Source organism: Callithrix jacchus, chromosome 18 (genome assembly GCF_049354715.1).
Source record: "Callithrix jacchus isolate 240 chromosome 18, calJac240_pri, whole genome shotgun sequence".
In the NCBI taxonomy this organism is placed as follows: domain Eukaryota; kingdom Metazoa; phylum Chordata; class Mammalia; order Primates; family Cebidae; genus Callithrix; species Callithrix jacchus.
Window position 1 is genome coordinate 39,048,395 of NC_133519.1, and position 23,754 is coordinate 39,072,148.

The window sequence follows — 23,754 nt, forward strand, 5'->3', positions numbered from 1 at the left end:
TCTTATTTTCAGAGTCCAGAGGAGGCTTATTAGGTCTATCCGCTTAATCTTTCAAAACTTACATTGGCAAATTTAAGATTTGAGCTTCTAGATGTGACTTTGCATACAATTTCTAGATTAACTTTGAGAGAAATAACTTACTTGGCAGATCTTTTTAAATCCAGACATTTCAAAATAATTTGAAATCTAATTTGTTTTTGTCAGAAGCCTAAATGGTTATTGCTTTTGGCAGAAAATTCTTCCCTTTGCATCCCTTCAAATAATTATAAAATTATTCTAATTTTCTTCTAATACATTTATGGTTTCATTTTTAAATATTTAACTGTGTAATCCACCTAAAATTGATTTTTCTATGAGCTTTGACAGAGAGATCTATTTTTAGCCAGTTATTTCATTCATTTCTCTGACTAATTTGAAATGTCATATTTTATATAATGCGTTCTTACACACAGAGAGATGTGTTTTTGCCTGACCTACTCTATTTCCATTAACCTGTCATTCTATTCTGGTTCCAGTACCACACTCTTTTAAATTATAATTCCTTTTAAGGCTTGATAGTTTGTCTCCAGTCCCCTTTCCTCCCTTATCTTCACCCTTTTTCAACATTTTCCTGACCACCTTTGCATGTTTATTCTAAACTTTGTGATCATTCTGTCAAGTGTTCCTAAAATAGTCTCACTATGATTTTGATTGGGATTGTATTATACTGTTTTTGATGAAAATGGATACCTTTTATTTTTTTAATTTGATTGCCTCTGAACTTCAGAAAATGGATACCTTTACAGACTTCTAGTAATGTTTTTTTTTGTTTTTGGAGATGGAGTTTCGCTCTTGTTACCCAGGCTGGAGTGTAACGGCGCGATCTTGGCTCACCGCAACCTCCACCTCTGGGGTTCAGGAAATTCTCCTGCCTCAGCCTCCTTAGTAATGTTTATATGAATATTTTTAAGTCTTTCAAAATGTTTTTAAAAGTTTGTATGTTTCCTATTTTATTTCTAGCTATAACATACATTTTGTTTGCTACCATAAAGACATGCCATCATCTACGCAACTAAAAAAGTGCTAAAAAGTACAATGACTCATTACATATCATTAAAAACCTCCCTCCAACTTAGTCTGTGTGTGGTCCTTCAAGCAGAGTTATTCATCTCTTTAACTGTCTTTATCCCTAACTTGCATATTTCCATCTTATTCAAAAGAACATCATGAGATACCTTGTCACATGATTTAGGAAGCCTAAATCTGTTATTTCTACCGTATTTTCCTTACCTACTCAAATAACTTTGTCGTAGGAAAAAAGGTGGGTTAATCTGATTGAACACAATTTGAAATTAATGAATCCAACCCAGGTCTAGTGATGACCACTTTCCCAAGTACTTGCAAATCATCCTCACGTCGTTTAAACTCTTACTTGTGATTGATAAGTATACAACATTACTTCTAGAATCAAGTCTTGAAATTTAAGGAAAAAAGTGGGTGTGGGATAGTTTAGTTACTTTAGAGAGATAAACGGTACTAAAATATTCAAATCACCCTAATAAACATGGTTTGATTTCTGGAATGCATATATGACAGAGAACGACCATCAAAAGCCTCACCGTAGTTGAGAAAGGCATTACCTTTGCTCCACAGTCTGCTCCTTTCTGAATGCAAAATCCAATGAACCGTGGGTCTGCCACTTTTACTAATATGTTGTCAACACAATAGACATGAATGCTCCAAATGCCTCTTTGCTCCATATCCTCCACAATATTCTGGGCTGCAAGTGCCCGATAAAGACCACCATTCCCATCTGGAAGATAAAATAGCCCATTAGGAGCACACCAAAATCCATTATAAAGGTAACACAAAGATTGTTTCCAAACTGGGGTTAAGATCCCTGAAAGCCAAAATTCACATTACAAAGGCAAGAAAACTGAGTGTCTATAAGGAAGGAATTCGGTATCAAAAAAATTAAACTATAGTATTTTGAAGGTCACTTAGCATTAACTATTCAGATATTACACTATCTGATATTATACTATCAATGTAAGATCAGGCAACCCCCAAAAATATATCTTCTTTTTTAACTCAGCCCCTTCTAGTAATATATTGTACAATATAAAATCTTTTATCAGGCAACGATTATTTCATAACATTTCAAGTTTTATTAACATTTGTATGATTCAAGTTAGCTCTGTATTTATAACCCTAATGCTAACAATTTCACCCATCTCAAAAATAAAAATACATAAGTATTTTATATCAAATCATTTGTTAAACAAACAGATTGATAGGAAGGCCTATGGTGACTTAAACTAGATACAAATAAAGCCTCCTCTTTCTCCATCTATTTATAATGGTGCTTTAATGTACTTTGGCCAATAACAACCTTAGCCATAGCTTAAATTATGAAAAATTAGACTTTACAAAATACAGCAAAGAACAGTAACTCTTCCATTAACCCAAAGAATTAAGATGAAATAAAAGCCCACATCTAGAAAGCACCACTGTTAATATTATTTTCAGCCTTTTCTACAAGTACAGACTCACATAAATACAAATCTGTCATAAATATATATTCACATAAATATAAATCTCAATTTTATAGATTGAGATTATACTCAGGGTCACTGAATGTGGCTACACAGGCAACACACTGTCCAATTCTAGTGGGTCCCCTTAACAAGCCACAACGTGTATGCACTACCTGGAATTGTGCAAAGCAGTGCCCCAATCATAGACTGTATGCAGTTTTTCATTTTGTATTCGCTTACTTAACCTACTGAAATAATTTTTATCATTCAATGCCACCAGTGATTTTAATGCTATTTAAGAATTAATGCTATGTATAAACTATAATTTAGCCTCTCATTTATTAAATAGCATATGGTTTCTAAGTTTTCACTATAATAAATAATTTAGCCATGAATTTGCTATATGGCCAGCACGGTGGCTCATGTCTGTCATCCCAGTACTTTGGAAGGCCAAGGCAGGTGGATCATTTGAGGTTAGGAGTTTGAGACCAGCCTAGCCAATGTGGCGAAACCCCATCTCTACTAAAAACACAAAAAATTAGCCAGGTATGGTGGTGTGTGCCTCTAATCTCAGGTACTTAGGAAGGTGAGGCAGGAGAATCGCTTGAACCTAGGAGGCAGAGGTTGCAGTGAGCCAAGATCACACCACTGCACTCCAGCCTGGGCAACAGAGTGAGACTGTCTCAAAAATTTTTTAAAATAAAAAATAAAATACTTGAGAATGAATACCCTGAACGCTGTTCAAATTGCTTCATAAAGCATACATTCACAACAAGTACAAGTGTATCCATTCTACCAATGGGCATTTTTATCTCTTTAAATCATTTCCAAACTGCAAAAAATACATATATTTTAATTTTTAAATACCTAAATCACCATGTTAAAAAGAAAACAACATTTGATGATTTGTGTTATTATCCTTTCTAGTCACTATTAAATAAGGATGATTACAAACCTGGAGCCATAGAAACTTTATTCTTCTCTTCCAAAATAATTTTCCCATCAAAACTCATGGCAGGGAGCATTCCTTGCTGAAAAAATATAACATTCTCTTTTTTTAAACCAAAGTACTTGTGCTTGGTGAAGAATTCCTTGGTAGATTCCATTGTCCTGCCACTGGTCATTATATACCTTACAAGAGAAAATGACATCTTCTAAGCAATAGTGCTAGGTAGATTAGGGCAAAATAAAGTTTTGTCTATCTTCTAAGCTAAAGATAACTCTGAAAGCACTTGCTCATTATTTTGACTTCCTTCATGTTTTTTGGCGGGGGGGGGGTAAGACACATTTATTAGCTATTACCCAAGGGAAATTTCGTTCAGTAATTTCATCAATGCTTATGTATAAAACAAATCTACTTAACAATATTAAACATACTAAACATACCTCCTTCCAGAGAACCTATAAAATGGCTGAAGCTAACATTTTAGAACTCTGTGAAAACGTATTTTAATTTTAAAAATCCTATTCTGAGTACATAGAGAGAAAAGGGCAACTGTAATAGAGTTTCATGATCTCTTGGGATTCTTTTTATTAAAATTTAAAATGCAATCTAGGCTCTGGAAACCCTCCACTTAAAAATCATAAAAGTATAATTACACTTTCTGTTGTCACAAAAATCCAACCCACGCTAGTGTGGCAAAGAAGAAAAAAATCATATCTAAAGCTATAATTAGTGACTGTGGTAGCTTTTGCCCTGACCAGAATGTAAACTACATTTAAGAAGGGATTTTTGTCTGTTTGGGTTACTGATTTATCCTCAACACCTAGAAACAGGCACTCAATATTTGTTAAATAAATAAACAAAATGGTATCATTTCACACCACAGGAAATATCTGTTTAACAAATTATCCTGAATATTTTGAACTTCAGGTACAAAAGGTTTGGATATATTTAGAAGACGACAAAAGAAGTAGCTAAACTTCTCTGCATAAGAAAAGAACAAGGCCAGTCGTGGTGGCTCACGCCTGTAATCCCAGCACTTTGAGAGGCTGAGGCGGGCAGATCATGAGGTCAGGAGATCGAGACCATCCTGGCTAGCACGGTAAAACCTTGTCTCTACTACAAATACAAAAGAATTAGTCAGGTATGGTGGCATGCGCCTGTGGTCCCAGCTACCCAGGAGGCTGAGGCAGAAGAATCACTTTTGAATCAGGGAGGCGAAGGTTGCAGTGAGCTGAGATTTCTATTGTACTCCAGCCTGGATGACAGAGCAAGACTCTGTCTCAAAAAAAAAAAAAGAAAAAAAAGAAAGAAAGAAAAGAAAAGAAATTCTGAGTTGTGAGGAGATGGAAGAATGAAAGATAAGAAAATTCAACATAATAGTAAGAGGCCAGGGCTGTAAGTAGAATGTTGGCCACTTAGAACACAGATGTTCCTCCAAATCCCCCACAGGAGTCAAGAGCAGGCCAGTACTCATAGTGAACAGAGCTAGAAAAGCTAGGAAAATTACAGAAAGCATATTTTTAAAGGCATCAGAGAACTTCAGAGGCAAAACAGATTGGAACTAAACATCCAGAAAAAGAATCTTTCAAAAGGGAACTGAGGCTATACAGCTGTCTTGTTCTGAGGGCATCTGCTGATTTGGGGTACAGGCTAGCGGTGGAGAATCTGGCTTGGACCAAAGGCTGCTGCTGGGGGACAGGAGCTAGTGGAGCTTTTGTTGATCACATGGGACTGAAATAATAAGATAGGTACTTGGGGGACCTCAAACACACAGCTGAGATTCCCCTCAAAACACGCTAACCTCCAAAACTGCCCGGGGGAAGAGATTAAAGAGCTAAACCAAAAACTTCTAAAAAGCAAAGCAGGATCTTCTGTAATCTCTTGGTACTTAGGAAACTAGGACTGGCTGGACACAGTGGCTCACACCTGTAATCCCAGAATTTTGGGAGGTCCAGGAGGGTAGATGGCTTTAGCCAGGAATTTGGGACCAGCCTAGGTAACAAATGAAACCATGTCTCTAGAAAAAATTAGCCAGGCATAGTGGCAGGTGCCCATAGTCCCAGCTACTGGGGAGGCTGAGGTGGGAGGATGGCTTGAGACCAGGAGGCAAAGGTGACAGTGAGCTGAAACTGCACCATTACACTCCAGCCTGGGTGACTGAGCCCGACTCTGTCTCACAAAAAGAAAAAAAAAAAAAAGGAACTAACACTAACCAAGGTGGAGGCCCTGAGAACCTGAGAATACAGCATACTAGCAGAGGCTGAGGACACGAGTATGGCCCATAGCACAGAAGTCAATACAGCTTTTGCCTGGTGTGTATGTGGAAGAGGCACGGGCGTGGGAGAGCTAAATAACTTGGTACTTTTAGAAAATATGACTTTCTAGATGGAGAGAACTCAATGAGTACTTTAAGCTGCTCGGTTAGGAATATAAAAGTTGGTGGTGAGTATATATTGCTCATTATGTCAATAGTGGTCATCTATCAAGCAATAATATATATTACTTCTAACATATATAGTAAAGTACACCTCCGAAGAAAATCAATAGTAAGAAGAAATATGTCTGCTTATGAATAAAGTGAACATGCATTTTGAATATTATAAACAATATATATATGTTCAGACACACTACAATAATGAGATGTATCTTACCATGGAATAATGCATTTGTTTCCATAGTATTTTTCAGCCACCTGTTGTAGCTTCAGGATACGCTCTGCTTGAATCTGGAAAAGTGTCTTATGGGATGGCAAACCAACATCATACATCCCCTTAGGATATGCAACGCCGAGTCTTGTCCCCTGCCCACCAGCTAGAAGAAGAACTGCTACTTTATTCTGAGAAATCTGGGAAAGTCCTAGAAAAGAAAACACTTGTATCACAAAACCTCCACAATTCAGCACTTTAGTATTAAACATACATAGGCAGCAGCAAAGACTCATCAAAAGGGAAGTAAAGCGATACAGCTGCCTTGTCCTGAGGTCATTTGCTAATTTGGGGTACAGGCTAGTGGTAGAGAATCTGGCTTGGACCAAAGGCTGCTTGCTGCTTTTATTGATAACATGGGACTGAAATAACAAGATGGGGACTTAATGACTTAAGGCACAGAGAACACAGATCTACATAGAATGGTGGATGACTAACTTGCTAAAAAAGAATTTCTATTATTAAACATTTAAATTTATATAACCCAACCAAATACCAAACAATGAGCAACATATTTTAATGAACTAAATATTTCTTGCTGATAATATTAGTAGGCAAGAACCAAGAGATACTATAAATGTTTTGCAAAAATTTGACTACGGATTGATGTGGCAAGTCAAGAAAAAGAAGAAAAGAAAATATCAAAGTTTCAGGATAAATGACGACAATCAAATTACCTCCAGCCTAAAATGGATAATTAATGAGCATGCAAATATAGCACATAAGCTATATAAAGAAAAGAAATTTTCAGTTAGGAAAACAGTAAATTATAATGGTTGCGAACTCAGGCTCTGAAGTTAGCATTTCTGCTTTGAAACCCAACTCAACAGAATGAACTTGGGGTATCACCTGCAAAGGGTATCAGAAGTCTTTGTAGGATGATGAAAACGTGCTGTGTTGATTGGGATGGTAGTTACATGGGTATACATTTGTTAAAACATGAAATTGGTTGGGCACAGTGGCTCACCCCTGTAATCCCAGCACTTGGGGAGGTCGAGGTGGATGGATCATCTGAGGTCAAGAGTTTGAGACCAGCCTGGTCAACATGGCAAAACCCATCTCTACTAAAAATACAAAAATTAGCCAGGCATGGTGGTGCACACCTGTAGGCTGAAACAGGAGAATCACTTGAACCCAGGAGGCAGAGGCTGCAGTGAGCTGAGATCATGCCACTGCACTCCAGCCTGGGTAACAAAGCGAGATTCAAACAAAAAACAAAAACATAAAACTACAAAGCAGGCAGGTCACTTGAGGCCAGAAATTCAAGAAGAGACCAACCTGGCCAACATAGCAAAACCCCGTCTCTACTAAAAATACAAAAAATTAGCCAGGCATGGTGGCATGTGCCTGTAATCCTACCTACTCAGGAGACTGAGGCACGAGAATCGCTTGAACACAGGAGGCGGAGGTTGCAGTGAGCCAAGAACATGCCACTCCACACCAGCCTGGGTGACAATGAGATTGTCTCAAAAACAAAACAAAACAAAACAAAAAAACTAGTGCATTTTATTACATGCAAATGTAAATATATAGTAATAAAATTTATTAAAATGAATTTTTTAGGCCAGGCATGGTGGCTCACACCTGTAATCCCAGTACTTTGGGAGGCTGAGGTGGGAGGATCATCTGAGGTCAGGAGTTCCAGACAAGACTAACCAGCATGGTAAAACCCCACCTCTACTAAAAATACAAAAATTAGCCAGGTATGGTGGCAGGCACCTGTAATCCCAGCTACTCAGGAGGCTGAGGCAGGAGAATCACTTGAACCCAGGAGGCGAAGGATGCAGTAAGTCAAGATCGTCCCACTGCACTCTAGCCTGGGTGACAGAGCAGGACTCTGTCTCAAAAATACATAAATAAATAAAATGCATTTTTCAAAAACAGGCCATCTATACCAGCTCAGAAGAATGTAAGACTCAGAGTATTTTCATTACTAATTTATTTCTTTGGTCTGGAAGCCTGTCAATTTTTGCCTGTTGAATATTCAGCAATAAGTAGTCATCAAGCATAATGCTTGAATAAAAATATTATTCCTTCCCAGCACTTTGGGAGGCCAAGGCGGGTGGATCACCTGAGGTCGGGAGTTCAAGACCAGCCTGAGCAACATTGAGAACACATCTCTAAAAAATAAGAAAAAAAATGTTATTCTTTAAACCAAAATAAATTCAAGATGGATTTGAGATCCAAATGCAAGTAAATGTAACTATAAAAGCTACAAAAGAGCTCTCAGTCTGAATTAAAGGGGAAAAAAATCTTGCCATAATCCATTCAAAATCTTGTCATAATCCTAAGACCCATCTTTTCATTCTAAAGTAGACATTCTCCATACCACAAGGCAGAGGAACTTGTGGGAAGAGGCTATATGGAAATTGGGTCTCTGGTAAGCTAGAAAAACTGTAAAATTAAAGCCATGGTAAAAGGTTTTGTTCTTGTTTTCTGAGTTTCACACTTTCATTAGAATTCTTAGAAATTTTGTGAACAAACCTGGCCACTGACCACAACTGTTGGCTGGAACAGAGGACGCAGTGGTGGCAACTACCAATTATTATTTTAAAATCCTTGGGTAATGTGGGTTTATTTCATTTACCAACTTTGTGCTTTATTTGTTTTTGATATCTTGGGGTTTTTTTGTTGTTGTTGTTGTTGTTTTTGTCACCCAGGCTGGAATGCAGTGACACGATTGTGGCTCACCACAATCTCCACCTCCCAGGTTCAAGCAATTCTCCTGCCTCAGCCTCTGAAGTAGCTGAGATTACAGGTGCTTGCCACCATACCCAGCTAATTTTTGTATTTTTAGTAGAGATGGGGTTTCATCATGTTGGCCAGACTGGTCTCGAACTCCTGGCCTCATGATCCGCCTGCCTCGGCCTCCCAAAGTGCTGGGATTACAGGCGTGAGCCACTGCGCCAAGCTGATATACTGGGTTTTCTTTAAACTAATACACTAGTAAGTCAACAACATAAAGAAAAATAAGCCCATTATAAATTTAGAGCCAGTTCTGATTCTATAACTTTTCCTTCATTAGTAAGTATAGTCCAAGAACATTATTCAACCATCATTCCAGCTACTTTTTCTTTTTTTTTTTTTTTTTTGCCACCCAGGCTGGAGTACACTGGCACAATCTTGGCTCACTGCAACCTCCGCTTCCTGGGTTCAAGTGATCCTCCCACCTTAGCCTCCCATGTAGCTGAGACTACAGGTGTACACCACCACACCTACCTAATTTTTGTATTTTTTATAGAGACTAGGGTCTCACCATGTTGCCCAGGCTGGTCTCGAACTCCAGGGCTCAAGTGATCTGCCCACCTCAGCCTCCCAAAGTGCTGGGATTATAGGCATGACCCACCATGCCCAGCCTATTCCAGCTATTTTTTCAATTTAAAAACTCAAAAGCACATTATATATTTTCATAATTTTCACCTTTGATATGAAGCTGATCTTAGCTACCTGGAAGTTAAATCTTCTTTCTTCCTTCCCTAAAACCAGAATTGTCCTTGTTAACGCCATAGCATTCATCAAAGAATTTGAAAATAAGAACATAAAATCAGGAGTAACCAAAACAGAACCCAAAACAGTAACTATAATCTAAGAGGCAGGTACTGTGTAATTTTCACCACTTTAGATATAACATACTCAGAGAAGTTAAGAGTCTCGCCCAGGGTCACAGAGCTAGCAAATGTGAATCAGGATTAGAACCTGACTCCAGGACATCTTCACCACCATCCCACCCTGCCACCAGAGGTTGTGTCGCCTTTTGTTTTCAGGCTGTCTTACCCACCATCCTAAACAAAAAAACTGTTGAGCAAGAAGAGCCAACATTCTCCAAAACTTCCCAAACACTGAAATTTTTAACAGCCATTCTGAGTTTGTATTTGCCTTAAGCAAGACCCATAACCACTATACAAAAAAACTGAGATGAAGAAATTTAAAGGGAACAGGGAACCACAGAAGACATTTGAAAACTGTTTTATATTTGGTTATTTCCTGAATTATATCAAATAAACTATGGTTTCTAGAAAATAAGGCCAGGCGTGGTGGCTCATGCCTGTAATCCCAGCACTTTGGGAGGCTGAGGCGGGTGGATCACAAGGTCAGGAGTTCAAGACGATCCTGGCCAACTAGGTGAAACCCCATCTCTACTAAAAATACAAAAATTAGCCAGGCGTGGTGGCTCCCACCTGTACTCAGGAGGCTGACGCAGGAGAATTGCTTGAACCCAGGAGGGAGAAGGTGCAGTGAGCCGCGATTGTGCTACTGCACTCCAGCCTGGGCAACAAGAGCAAAACTCTGTCTCAAAAAGAAATAAATAAATGAAAAGTTTTGCTAGCCAGCAGCTCACAGTGGCCTCATTCTTTATTCAGATAAATGGCATATATTTGTTTCCTCAACTCCTGTTCACTCTTCAGTGCTTCTTTCCATCTCTGAACCGGATAACCAGTCCAGTCACCACTTAACAGTGGCACTGAGATGATGCCAACCAGATGTACTTTACCAGGGAGATATCTATTTACATCTCATCTCTGACTAACCACAACTATTATAATGAACTACAACACAACCCACATATATTTGCAATAAAAAGGTTCTGCATTAACTTCTTCCTGTTTACACATCTCACTTATGAGCAAACAGCCAAAAACAAGAGAAAAGGCAGTTTTCACTCTGTTGGCCAGAATGGAGAATCAAGGCCAGCTGTAATTCACAAATGAAATGCAGCTACAGCTATTGTTCACAGTATCAAATTGCGTGTACATCAGCTGAAGTACTCAGTCCTCATCTACTGCAGCTCTGTTACTACAATAAAGCTGCAATGTTTATCAAAAGTGTGTACCACATAAATTACTATCTGTCTTATAGTGACAGAGAAAATGCTGTTTTGAATTAAGTGGGCCCATAAAATTCAATAAGCCTTTTTGGTTATACGGTAATTATACATTATTTCAAACTGTGTTTGTCATAACATAAATTTTATATGGCAGCACAGCACCTATCTGAAAAATGTTAACTAATTACAAATGTATTTAAACCCATGTGACAATTAGGAAATCGCAACTTTTTATCCTAAAGCTACTTCTGCAGAACTACGGAAAAACACTGGAAAGTTCATCAGTGTATCACCCTTTCTATCTCTCCATGATAAGACATGAAAGTTAATACCTTTCCTATCCAAGGGAACTCAACACAGGCAAAACTGAAACTGAAATTGAAAAAAGGAGCGAGGCACAGTGGCTCACACCTATAAATCCCAGCACTTGGGATATGGCTCACACCTGTAATCCAGCACTTGGGATGCCAAGTGGGTAGATCACTTGAGGTCAGGAGTTGGAGATCTGTCTGGCCAACATGGTGAAACCTCATCTCTACTAAAAATACAAAAATTAGCTGAGTGTGGTGGCAGGTGCCTATAATCCCAGCTACTGGGGAGGCTGAGACAGCAGAATTGCTTTAGCCCAGGAGGCAGAGGTTGCAGTGAGCTGAGATCATGCCACTGCAGTCCAGCCTGAGCAACAGAGCGAGACTCTGTCTCAAAAAAAAAATCAGAAGTTGGAAAAAAAGAAAAATCAAGCCAGACTGACACATTTCCAAGGCTGGAGTATATCCCTCTCCCTGGAGAGTCATGCATTGCGGGCCCAAGAAAATCTGAGCACTTTTACTGATAATATTCACAAAAAACAGAGAGAAAAGTTCACAGTGGCTATCAGAGGTCAAATGCTTCCTGGATAACTTCCTATTTGGACTCGTTCCTCCTGTACACTTTAATTTGGGCATGTGCTGAAACAAGGAAGACAGCACAGGTCCTTTTGGAGTAAAGCACTGTCGGAACTCCAGGACAAGTGGAGTAGGGTAATCAGGCTATTCAACTGGTAGAAATAAAGGAAAGCTATCCAAGAAAGTTAGTCAAAGGGAATAACTTAAGTCTTTAATTTTTAATCAAGTTATAGCTGAAACTATATTTCCCCAAAATGGTTAAGCACAAAAAAGCAGACTAATCAGGAAAATCTCTATCTGAACCGGTTTTAGGTAACAGAGATTCCATTAGATGATTTTCACTAGGTATAATAATGGCATGTGATTAGTAAGAAAACACCCATATATTTAGAGATGGATACCAAACTAAATGAGGATAAAAATAAAATGATGTTTGGAATTTGCCAAAAAATACTGCAGCAAATGAAAAAAAAGAGAGAGAGAAAGCAAAAGGAGCAAAAATTTCTTCATTTTTAATCAAGGTGACTTAAGTGGGGGGGTTCACTATACTGATTTTGCAGCTAAATATTTGTTTCAAAATAGCCTTGACACCTTTCATGATAACAAATTCTTGTGCAGGCTACAAAACTAAACACAAACCACAATCCCAAGACATGCATATATGTGTGTGTGTGAAAGAAAATACTGTAAAATATTACAATCAAGAATCTCTCTATGGTGGAATTACAGAGATTTGTATTTTTTTCCTTTGTAATTTTTAGTAGTTTCCAATTTCTCTAAAATAAATATGTATTACTTTCAAAATAAAACAAATATATTAAAAACATCAATATCCTAGATTTAAGAAAATGAAGAGGAGATAATGTTAAGAACGTATCTCTTGGGCTGGGCAAGGTAGCTCACACCTGTAATAACAGCACTTTGGGAGGCCGAGGTGGGCAGATCACTTGAGGTCAGGAGCTCAAGACCAGCCTGACCAACATGTGAGCTGAGCACAGCACCTATCTGAAAAATGTAACTAATTATAAATGTATTTAAACCCATGTGACAGGAGAATTGCTTAAACCTAGGGTGGATGTTGCAGTATGCCAAGATCACGCCACTGCACTCCAGCCTGGGTGACAGAGCGAGACTCCATCTCAAAAAAAAAAAAAAGAATATATTTCTTCTAAACAATCCATTTACTTTTCCAGTATAGTGCTATATGGTAGAGAAGCATCATTATGATTAATAGGAAAATGTCTCGTAGGCAAAAAAGGCTAAGACTGAATAGTAATTAGATATTATAAAACTGGTAGATTTGTGTTCAAATAAACATGCCTTTGTTTTAATAAAGAAGAGGAATTTTTATCAAGCAAACAGGTTTTCCCAGTGTATCTTTACCAAAATTACAGATTCTCATCAAAGCTTTTTTTTTAAGAGATGGGATTTCGCCAAGTTGGTCCTGACCTCAAGGGATTCACCCACCTCAGCCTCCCATAGTGCTGGGATTACAGGGGTGAGCCACCACACCTGGCCTCGTCAAAGCTGCTAATTACTTCTCTTTCAAGATCTCAGCTTTGTAAAATAAAGATTTTCTAGTTGCTCCTCTACATTTTCTACAACTGGCCAGAAAACTTCAAGAATTAAAGCAAGATCTCTCTTTAACAAGGAGCACAGTGATCACTTATATTCTTCCTTCAGAAACAATTTTCCACTCTGGTTGTAAAAATGTCCGTTATCATCTGAATAATTACCAGATACTTTGCAATTACTGGACAGTGCTTTTATTCCCCCAATCTACGGGAGTTGGGGGTAAAAAAATGTCCTTGATACAAATGCCAGGATCCTCCTACCACCTGAAATACAATGCCACAGTCATCCCAGTGGCTTCTCTTCCCTTTGATAACTTCCTGCAGAAACTTCATTTTGTTATGAATTTGCAGACACATGGCAGTTTCTGGATAAGTGAAAAGGACATAATGTCAACATAAAGTCTCCCTCTCCACCCTCACTGTTTAAGTTACAAATAAATATCTTTCACTTGACACTAAGCCAAAAGGAAGTTTGCACTGTGTTATGCTATACTTGGTTCTAACAGTTCCGGATTTTAGTTTACACGAAAAGTCCTAACTGTAGACTACCTCCACCTAGTCCAATAAAAAGGCCATAAAGAAGACTCAAATTATAGGGTATCTTAACTGTGGCTTATGTTCCCCATTACACAAGGTCAGAGCTTTGACTTTCCATTAGAGTTATTACTAAGACTTCATCCCCTTAAAATCCCAAGGAAAAATACAGGCAACTGGGATACAAGAGGGTAAAGAAAGGACTGTGTGGCTTTTAGTTTGGAATGTAGCCTTTTTGAAACCCAGGGAAGGACAAAAGCAATGCTCTTACTTCCCCTGTTTAAAAAAAAAAAAAAGAAGAAGAAAGAAACCCAGGGAAGGAGGAAAAGATTTGTGAATCCAAAGTAACAGAAGTCATGGTATCATTAAACTCTTCATTCACGAGGATACATCTAGGCATCATTCTCTCACATCTTAGTGGCAAAGCCTTATCCTAAGTAAAAAGCTAGGATAGCTACTATCAAGCATTTTACATCTGGAAAGCACCTTCTTGAAGAAGATCCAATTATTTTCCAACTGTTTTTAAACCTTGAAACTCTTTTAAATAAAACCTCATGTAAAGATCAAATACACTGAACAGAAAAAAGGAGAACTACTCATAGTGGAGGATAAAGGGGTTGGAGACCTACCAGTTTCGTATCTGCTCCCTCCCTCCCTATAAGAGGCAGCTTCCCCAACGGTGAAAACCCTGGGGTTCTTTGGAACACCCTTTGAAAATCAGTAAATTTATGAGCCTGGAGAAAGAGAAAGGTATACAGAAGGTTGATAATGCCAGTAATCTTTCTTTTTACAGGGGGCAGGAGGATGCCAAAAAGTGGAAAACAAAATAAAAATAGCCAAGATGTAGAGCAAATACAGACCATAAGATTGGATGTATAGTATTACTGCACATCTATGAAATCAAATATATATACAATCCAGCCAGGCACAGTGGCTCATGCCTGTAATCCCAATATCTTCAGAGGCCAAGGTGGGTGGATCACTTGAGGTCAGGAGTTCAACATGGCCTGGCCAACATGGTGAAACCCATCTCTACTAAAAATACCAAAAGCTTAGCTGGGCATGGTGGTGTGCACCTGTAATCCCAGCTACTTGGGAAGATGAAGCAGGAGAATCGCTTAAGCCAGGAAGGCAGAGGTTGCAGTGAATGAGATCGCACCACTGCACTATAGCCTGGGCAACAGAGTGAAACTGTCTCAGAAACAAAGAAACAAAAAAATATGCACACAATGAAGTACTAGGTGATAATGTGAGCAAATAAAAATATAGCTTTGATGAGATTACAATCTGTCATTTCAACATTATTTTTGCAATAAAATAATATCTTTTAAAAAGTTAAGAGAAGTCTTTGCCCAAGTTCTCATTCACAGTTGAGAAAACGAGGCCCAAATTGGACAAGGGTCATGTACAAACACTCAGGGCATCAGCTACAATATTTAGTCAACATTTCACTTACAGAGGAGAAGCAGATTGTAAAAACCATAGCTTTCAACTCCACCAAAAGCTACAGTTGAGCTATTTTGCCATTCTCAAAAGCACAAATAAGTATTAGGTTACGGCAACAGATTTTTTTATACGATTTAGAATGAAAAGCACTGGGGCAATTCAACAAACACTTATTGATCAACTTATAACTATAAAACTGTTCTAAATGCTAGGTCACATACAAAGACAACTAGTACATGGGCTGCTCTTCAAGAACTTACAATGCATTGAGAAAGACAAAAGTTAAACAACTCTTATAAGAAGCTAGATGAAATAAAAGCATGAACAACTACTTCTAACTTGGGACACTGAAGAAAAGGTCATAGATCAAATATTATGTGTGGTAAACCTTAATGAATGAGTGTAAATTCCCCAAGTGGCAGAACTACTGCACCGTACAACTCCAAGAGATGACCTTACAAGGTGACCTAGCTAGGCAGAGAAAGGGCAAAGGCCACATCAAGCCAAGGATAAACATGAGCAAAGGCAGGGAAGGCATAGTATCGTGTTCAGGGAAAGGTGTTAGCTAAAATGCTGGTTAAAAATATGGGTTAGGGTCAAGTTAGGGCAGGTTTAAAGATTAAGCCAGCTTAAACTTAAGTGTTTAACTTGTGTATTTAACTTCAGGAAAAGAAATCTAGCAGAAGTAGGCCGGGCACGGTGGCTCCAGCCTGTAATCCCAGCACTTTGGAAGGCCGAGGCGGGTGGATCACGAGGTTAAGAGATCGAGACCATCCTGGTCAACATGGTGAAACCCCGTCTCTCCTAAAAATACAAAAACTTAGCTGGGCATGGTGGCGTGTGCCTGTAATCCCAGCTACTCAGGAGGCTGAGGCAGGAGAATTGCCTGAACCCAGGAGGTGGAGGTTGCGGTGAGCCGAGATCGCGCCATTGCACTCCAGCCTGGGTAACAAGAGCGAAACTCCGTCTCAAAAAAAAAAAAGAAATCTAGCAGAAGTATGGAAATTGAGGAGGGAAAGACTGGAGGCAAATTAAGACTTGAATGAGAGAGGCCTTGAATGGAGCATCAAAAATGAAAAGACAATTTGTCACTTTCTGCTGGGTCACCTGGTTTAATGTAGTATAAATCAAAATAATAGTTACATTATTCAGCAACCTGAACAATTTTAGTATATCTCAAATAAACTTCAGAACAAATATGTACATGCCCAGTACCTTCACTTTCCCAGGCCTGGAGCTGATCTTGATCCCGTGTAGCACTGCCCAACACCTCCCGAGGCACAGGTTCCATTCGAGCATCCACATTCTTTTGCTGAGAGGACTGGTTAAATCCTTCAATTGCCTTTTGGAAAAATAAGTTCAGCTCCTCAAAGTTCATGGCCTGGAGCTCTGCATGAAGTTCTACCTGTTGGGCTTCTTCAAGTTCATTCCAGAAACGTAGTAGGTGTTCTTGCCCAGCTTTGGACAACCTGAGTTGGAGGTCATCAATGTTCATAATGCTCTAATAGCCAAGCTTTATGAAAATAGGGGTGTAATTTATGTACCTGTAAACCTAAAAGAGAAAAGTAATTAACAGCATGTCAAAATCCAACCTCCAAAATTGAGGGGGGTTTTTCCCCCTCTAAAAATAAGAATATTTTTAAAACTTGAGGTTAAAAAAATTAACTTCTGCTTTTCCATCACTCTATATTTGTAAGGGATCACACCTGTAAGACAGTAATACGTACCAGGCACTTCTAAGTACTTTACCTTCATGTCTTGTTTAATTTTCAACAACTCTATGGCATAGGCACTATTATTACCACTCCTTTACAGTTGAGAAGACAGGCAGAGAGGCTAAGCAATCTGGCCAATGAGTGGAGCTGGGATATGAATCCAGGCAGCCTGACGACAAGGCTCACACTCTGCCACGTTTAATTGTCTCTGTATGACTCCTTTGACCACTAAGCTACCGCGGAAAGAACACCTGACTGCTTAATATTTCAATGCTCTCCGTGTATCTCTAATGATAGAGATATTATTATGCTTTCTTGTAGTCAGTATACTGAAATAGGAAGACAGAACCACCTATAATCAGGAAAAATATGTTTCATTTCATTAGCAACTTCTGCAAAGAAGCAATAATAACACACCTATTTTCTCTACTCAATAAAAACTTGGACCCTCCTTAAAGAGACAAGTAATACACATCTAACAATCAGTGAATAAGACAAATGTTTTCTAAAGAGCATTCTGTGATAATATAGTAAAACATTAAACTTCATAGTGCTAAAAGGTAAGAAAATGAGTAAATATTTAATCTACTCGCCCAATATAGACAAATGCTCTGAGAGGAGATAGGTGTTGTCTAGAAAGTTCACAAAGAGGCACGATGTAGCTGTGTGTTAAGGGTTGGGCAGACTATATAGATAAGATTAGAGACCAGGCACCGTAGCTCACAACTGTAATCCCAGTACAGGCTGGAATAAGCGAATTGCCTGGGCTCAGGAGTTCAAGACCAGCCTGGGCAACATGGCAAAACCCCACCTCTACAAAAAATACATAAATTAGCCAGATGTGGTGACGCATGCAGTACCGGTTACTTCGGAGGCTGAGGCAGAGGATCACCTGAATTTGAAAGGTTGAGGCTGCACTCCAGGCTGGAGACAGGAGATCCTGTCTCAAAAAAGTTAAAAGATTAGGAAACAAGCAGAGCCTGGTGACCATGAGGAGCAAGCATGTGTGGGATGGAAAGCAGTAAGAAGATGAACATCGAGACAAACGATAGAAAATGCACTAGTGTAGGCCTAGATCATGACAAGCCTTGAAAACAAGCAAAAAAATTCACACTTCACAGAGTAAGTAATAGAAAGCCAACAGTAGATTCTCAAACAGGGCAATGTTACCATGCTTTAAACAGATGAGAGAAAGGAGCAATGGCATACAATAGATTGTAAGGAGGAACAACTAGAACCAGAAAAAGAAGTTAAAAGACAATTGCATAACAAATACCAAAGGTCTCACCAGATTAGTGGCAGAGAAAATAAGAGTGAAAGGAATAAATCTGAGGATCACTGTAAAGAATCATCACTACATTATAACTGCTTCGATGTGAGGGACAGAGGGAAAAAGTAGGTACCAAAAAAAACAGCCCACTTATCTCCTCCTCCTGTAAGAACAGTGAAAAAATAATACACAAGGTAGTTCAGAGCACAATTCTAGGCTCACCTGAGCCACTTAATTTCCCCATGCCTCGGTTACCTTATCTGTCAAATGAGATTAATAATAGTCTCTACTTCACCTGGATCATTAAACATCAAACACCATTTACAAGCTCAGGTCTAGCTTGTGTGCTCCTGTGTGTTCCCTGATGTGGTAACAACAATACTTAGCTTTGAATGTTCATTACGGTATTAAAAGGCATTCCTACTGATTTACATAGGTTTCAAGAGTCATTATGATATTATTTTTTAATTTTCAAAAATCATATTAAAAAAGACACGTGAGCTGGGCGCGGTGGCTCATGCCTGTAATCCCAGCACTCTGGGAGTTCATTACTCTGGGAGGCCAAGGCGGGCAGATCACCTGAGTTCAGGAGATGGAGACCAGCCTGACCAACATGGAGAAACCCCATCTCTACTAAAAATACAAAATTGGCCAGGCATGGTGGCACATGCCTGTAATCCTAGCTACTTCAAAGGCTGTGGCAGGAGAACTGCTTGACCTGGGAGGCAGAGGTTGGAGATCAGGCCATTGCACTCCAGCCTAGGCAACAAAAGCGAAACTCCATCTCAAAAAAAAAAAAAAAGACACTTGAGTGGAACAGATTTATATTAAACTATTTTCCAAGGAAGATAGCTTTTCCCAAGACCTCATTTATGCTACTGCTTTGCCTCTGATTTAAGGGAATACATTGTAGTGGGAAGATCAGCAGTGAACCAGATAACCCAAGAATGGGAAGTCCTTGTTCTTGGTTCTTCTCCATCATTTGATTCTATGCAATCATTTTACCTCCCTGTACATGTATTTCCTCATGAATATAAGACAACCAACCTTTCTCACATGCCTTCAAGAGAGTCAAGAGTAAAAAGTGCTCTGTCTGCTAAAAGGCATACACAAACATATTATTATAACATTTTAAGATATAAAACAAATTTTTCCTAAAAGTTCCTCCTAAAAGGTCATTAGATACTCATCCGCCTTCAGACACTTGAGAAAATGAATCCATGCAAATAAGATACCTCATAAACTTTGATAACTGGTCACATGTGTTCATTTACATGTTGTATAATGTTCATAACAACCATACTTGAGTTTTGGACAACCATAATTTATCTTGGATATTTATTTGAGGCAGATATAAGCACCTCCATGCCACAAAAATAGTACCCTATTTCCCATTAACGCTGCTTAGAGGCATGTGTGTGTAATGGTAAGCAGCAACAAGCAGAAGAATGAAGAGATACAGATTTTTACTTTGACAACCAAAATCTGAAAAAGTTGAAAATCTGCTCTAGAAATTATGACACAACTTAGTACATGCCCATGGCCTAATGCATCTGCTTAAAAATAAATGACAAATTTGGTAATAATCTACCATTATCAAATATATTTTTATTAGATTTAAATACCAGCATGAAGGAAATCCAGCATTTTCCCTCGTTTTCCGGCCTCCCCCACCTGGCCCCTCTGCTGGTATATGTATGCCCTCAAAATTAGTAAGTAAACCTCTTTAAAGCTTTTTAAATACAGTAGAGTTAAGACATAAACGTCAACTGAATCCTATAAATGCCTGGCAGGCAGCACAGCCTATGAAGTCTTTCTTAGTTCCAGCTAAGTGAGCCAACTGACTAAGAGTGAAGGAATAGACAACTGCCTTCAGTTTCCTGCAAACTCTTGGGTCCGCACCCAGTGAATTTCACCTAAAAGTCTTTAAACTTTTGCAACACCAAATGACACACACATATGATCATAATCACTATTACCTGATTTCAGATTTCATAAACCATGTAGAAATAAGTGTAGCACAGCGTCAGGCCAAACTTCAAGCTGCCATATGTTCAACATATGTGTGCTCAGCCCTCCAATACCATCCTTCTGCTGGGCCGAGAGGAAACCCAGAAATTTCAGTCCTTTCTCACTACCAGTATCAAGACAAATCAAACCAAAAAAAAAAAAAAAAAAAAAAAAGAAAGGAAGCGGCAAGCTAACAGGATTTGCCCCACCGTCCTGTCCTCCAAAGGTATCTCCTAGTCGTTGTCAGAGCTCAATTCTTTTCCTCACATATTCAAGACACACCAACTCGGTTCCATCTGACAGTTCCAACGACCTCCTGTCCCACTGGAGGCCCGCACACTTGGTATAACTGTCCACGAGGCCCCAGTCTGAGAGCCTCGAGGTCTCTACTGCCCACCCGGGAAAGGCCCCACTCTCAACCCCACACACCTAGACCACCTCCCAGGTCTCCAAACACTGGCCCAGACCTCCTCCCACAACGCCCCCAGTCCATCTGCGGCGGGCTCATCCCATCCCCTGGCCCTCCATCCACAACCTCCAGCGGGGTGGCGGAGGATAGGCTGCGACTGCGGGGCGCACGAGCTGGAGTGTGTGCGTGCGGGCGGCCGGGAGGCTCCTCGGCGTGTGCTCCGCTGCCCGCACTGTGTACGTTCGTGCGACGCGTGTCCACGTCTGCGCGCGTGCCCGTGTGTGCTGTGGGGCCAGTGCCCGCCGTCCCCTCGCTGGGTTGGAAGCCCCTCACCTTCTTCGGCACGACACCAGCTCCGCCCGGCTTCGGCTCCTTCCGCGCGGCCACTCATCTGCGTCCCGCGCCAGCTGCGAATATATACCCTCATGCGGGGGGCCAAGGCGTGGGGGCGGGCCGGGAGCGGGGGCTAAGAGGAACGCCAGCCCCGGCCACCCCGCCCCTCTTGCCACGACGAGTGGCTGCTAGCGCGGGGAGGAGTGGAACCCTACCGCCTAGACACGTCAGCGCCAAGAGCGGAGGCGAACAGGCGGGCGCGGCCTGGGGCGCCGCGGCGGGGCTAGGAGGTGGGGGCCGAGCGTGAAGGGAGGGGCCCGCCGGGGCGGGGCGGGGCCTAATGCGTCACTCATCCTCTGGCCCAATGGGGTTGGTCCAGGAGCGCAGTCAGCGGGCGGCCCCGCTTCTCCTGCGCACTAGCTGGGGCGGGGGGATGTCAGTTGGATCCGCTAGGAGGGGGTCAGGTCCGGGCCGGCAAAGAGCACCTAGTGGGTCCCAGGACCCCTGACGTCCCTAGGTTGTACTGGGAGGTGCGAGTCCAAGGCTCTTAGTGGGCCCAGCGGCACGGAGCACAAGCGGGCCACAGAGATGGGCGGGGAGCTGTGTCCCCAAGGTGGCAGATTTCAGAGCCACCCACGCGGGTGGTTGGGAAAGAGAGGCGGATTTTTCTGCAGAGAAACCTTCAGGGAGGGCCTGGCGCGCTCCCTGACCTTCGGCTAGTTATTTTGTATGCAGTTCGCAAGATATCTGCCCAGGCCCCAAACTCGCTCTCTGGTGGTGTTTTGGCTCCCCAGAAAGTGAAGCCAGGCCTTTTTACTTTTGCACAAACAGATAGGAAAGGAGAGAGGAAATGCAAGCAAAGGTATTAGGGAACATAAGGTTGTGTAAGCCTGCGCTCATCATTGAGTCTGCAGTCTTAAAGTCGCTAGGCCTCAGTACTCTGCAGGAAGATGGTGGAGGGCCTCAGTGACCTCCCAGGCCATTCTAGGACCAGTGTTTATACTCCTGTTGTATAACCTAGTGTGGCTGTGCACACACAGCTTATTATATGTTCAGCCCTGTGCCCTTAGAACCTGTTTACATTTAAAGTTGTGTTGCATTTTGCAGTTTTTGCAAGAAGTACGATACGTTGAAATACCAAAAATACCTAGATTTAACATAGCTAAAATACCTAGATTTAACCTATTATAAAGAGATTCAGGCACTTAGGTGCCTTTCTTCCACTTTCTTGAGTGCAAAGGCCTTTTCATTTCCTTTATCAATTGCATCAAGTAACAGGAAAAACCTAAACTTGGTAAATAATGCTGGTAGATTTACATTCGGAAGATTGAATATTCTCCATCTCTCATGATCCTAGAACTTCATTCATTTCTCTGAAAGAATAGTGTAGTGGTTGGTTTCTTAACCATGGGATCTGAAGACAGTTTCACCTTCTTTATTGCTTGTGATCTTCGGCAAGCTACTTGTGCGTCAGTTTTCTCATCTATAAAAAACACAATAAAATAAAGATGAAAATGCCATTTGGTGCCATTTGGTGGTTGCATTAAACCAATCGATATAAAGTATGTAAAATGGAGTAAACACTAAATAACTTTTAGCTATTATTTATTATTGAGTACTTTCAAAAATTCAAACTAGGAGACCCAGATTCAAAATCAGTCTTCCCTTACTAACTGTGTGACTTTAGGTAAGTCATTTAACCCCTCCAAACTCCAATGTCCTTTTACGAAATGAGGCCAATACCTATTTCACATGGTAGTAGTAAAAAATGAGAAATAACCTAAGATAATGTCTGGAATATTATAGGCATTCTATAAGTCTTAGATGACTGAGTAAAGAGCAAAATTATTAGTTAGAAATCTTTTCAAGAGAAAGGTAAAACTGAGGTCCCACTCAAATGTTTTTAGTCAACTACTATAAAATCAAATTTGTACTTTTACCTTTTGTTGCTAAAGTTTCATCTGTTTGTTATTCTGGTTACTAGGCATAAAAGGGGTCATAATCTCATCTCACCAGCTAAATGTCCAGAAATTTCTCATACTAGAGTTATTTCTGTCCTTCAAAATACTTTTTATATGCATTGTCTTTTAAGAGCTGATTGAAGAAAACAAGGCAAGGATGCTCTAACTATGATCTTTTTGACATTACACCAAAGGTATCAGCTAATGAAGTTAGACAACAGAAATCATAAGAGGCTTATGAATTAGAAAAAATATATAAGAACTAAAAATTATTTTTTAAGAATTTAAGAAAGTAGTAAAACTACTTTGACTTACAAATGACAAAAGAGAATATCTGGAAAACCCTAGAGAGTCAATGATAAGACTAACCATAGAAAAATTTTGCTAAGTGTATTAGTCCATTTTCATGCTGCTTTGAAGAGATACCTGAGATGTAATTTACAAAGAAAAGAGGTTTAATTGACTCACAGTTCTGCAGAAGCCTCAGGCAACGTACCATCATGGTGGAAGGCACCTCTTCACAGGGCAGTAGGAGGGAATGAGTGCTGAGCAAAGAGAGAAGCCCCTTATAAAACCATCATATGGCTGGGCGCAGTGGCTCCCAGCCCTTTGAGAGGCCAAGGCAG

The 23,754-nt window shown here is 40.1% G+C and overlaps 1 protein-coding gene across 8 annotated transcripts in view; it reads right to left on the reverse strand.

Moving 5' to 3' along the window:
* The window catches only part of UAP1 (UDP-N-acetylglucosamine pyrophosphorylase 1), a 37,169-nt gene extending 15,786 nt beyond the window's left edge, over positions 1-21,383 (reverse strand). For 5 of the 8 annotated variants that reach the window (XM_078355050.1, XM_078355048.1, XM_002760302.5 and 2 more), the window contains exons 1-5: positions 21,168-21,223; positions 16,646-16,982; positions 6,114-6,318; positions 3,472-3,647; positions 1,620-1,792 (exon numbers count right to left, since the gene is read on the reverse strand). In XM_078355050.1, the coding sequence (XP_078211176.1) occupies positions 1,620-1,792; positions 3,472-3,647; positions 6,114-6,318; positions 16,646-16,925 (834 nt within the window). In that variant the 5' untranslated portion in view covers positions 16,926-16,982; positions 21,168-21,223. Of the gene's footprint in view, positions 1-1,619; positions 1,793-3,471; positions 3,648-6,113; positions 6,319-16,645; positions 16,983-20,960 lie in introns of those variants that run through there. The other 3 variants (XM_035278956.3, XM_054247975.2, XM_078355049.1) reach the window with 3 other exon arrangements.
* Positions 21,384-23,754: the final 2,371 nt, after the last annotated feature.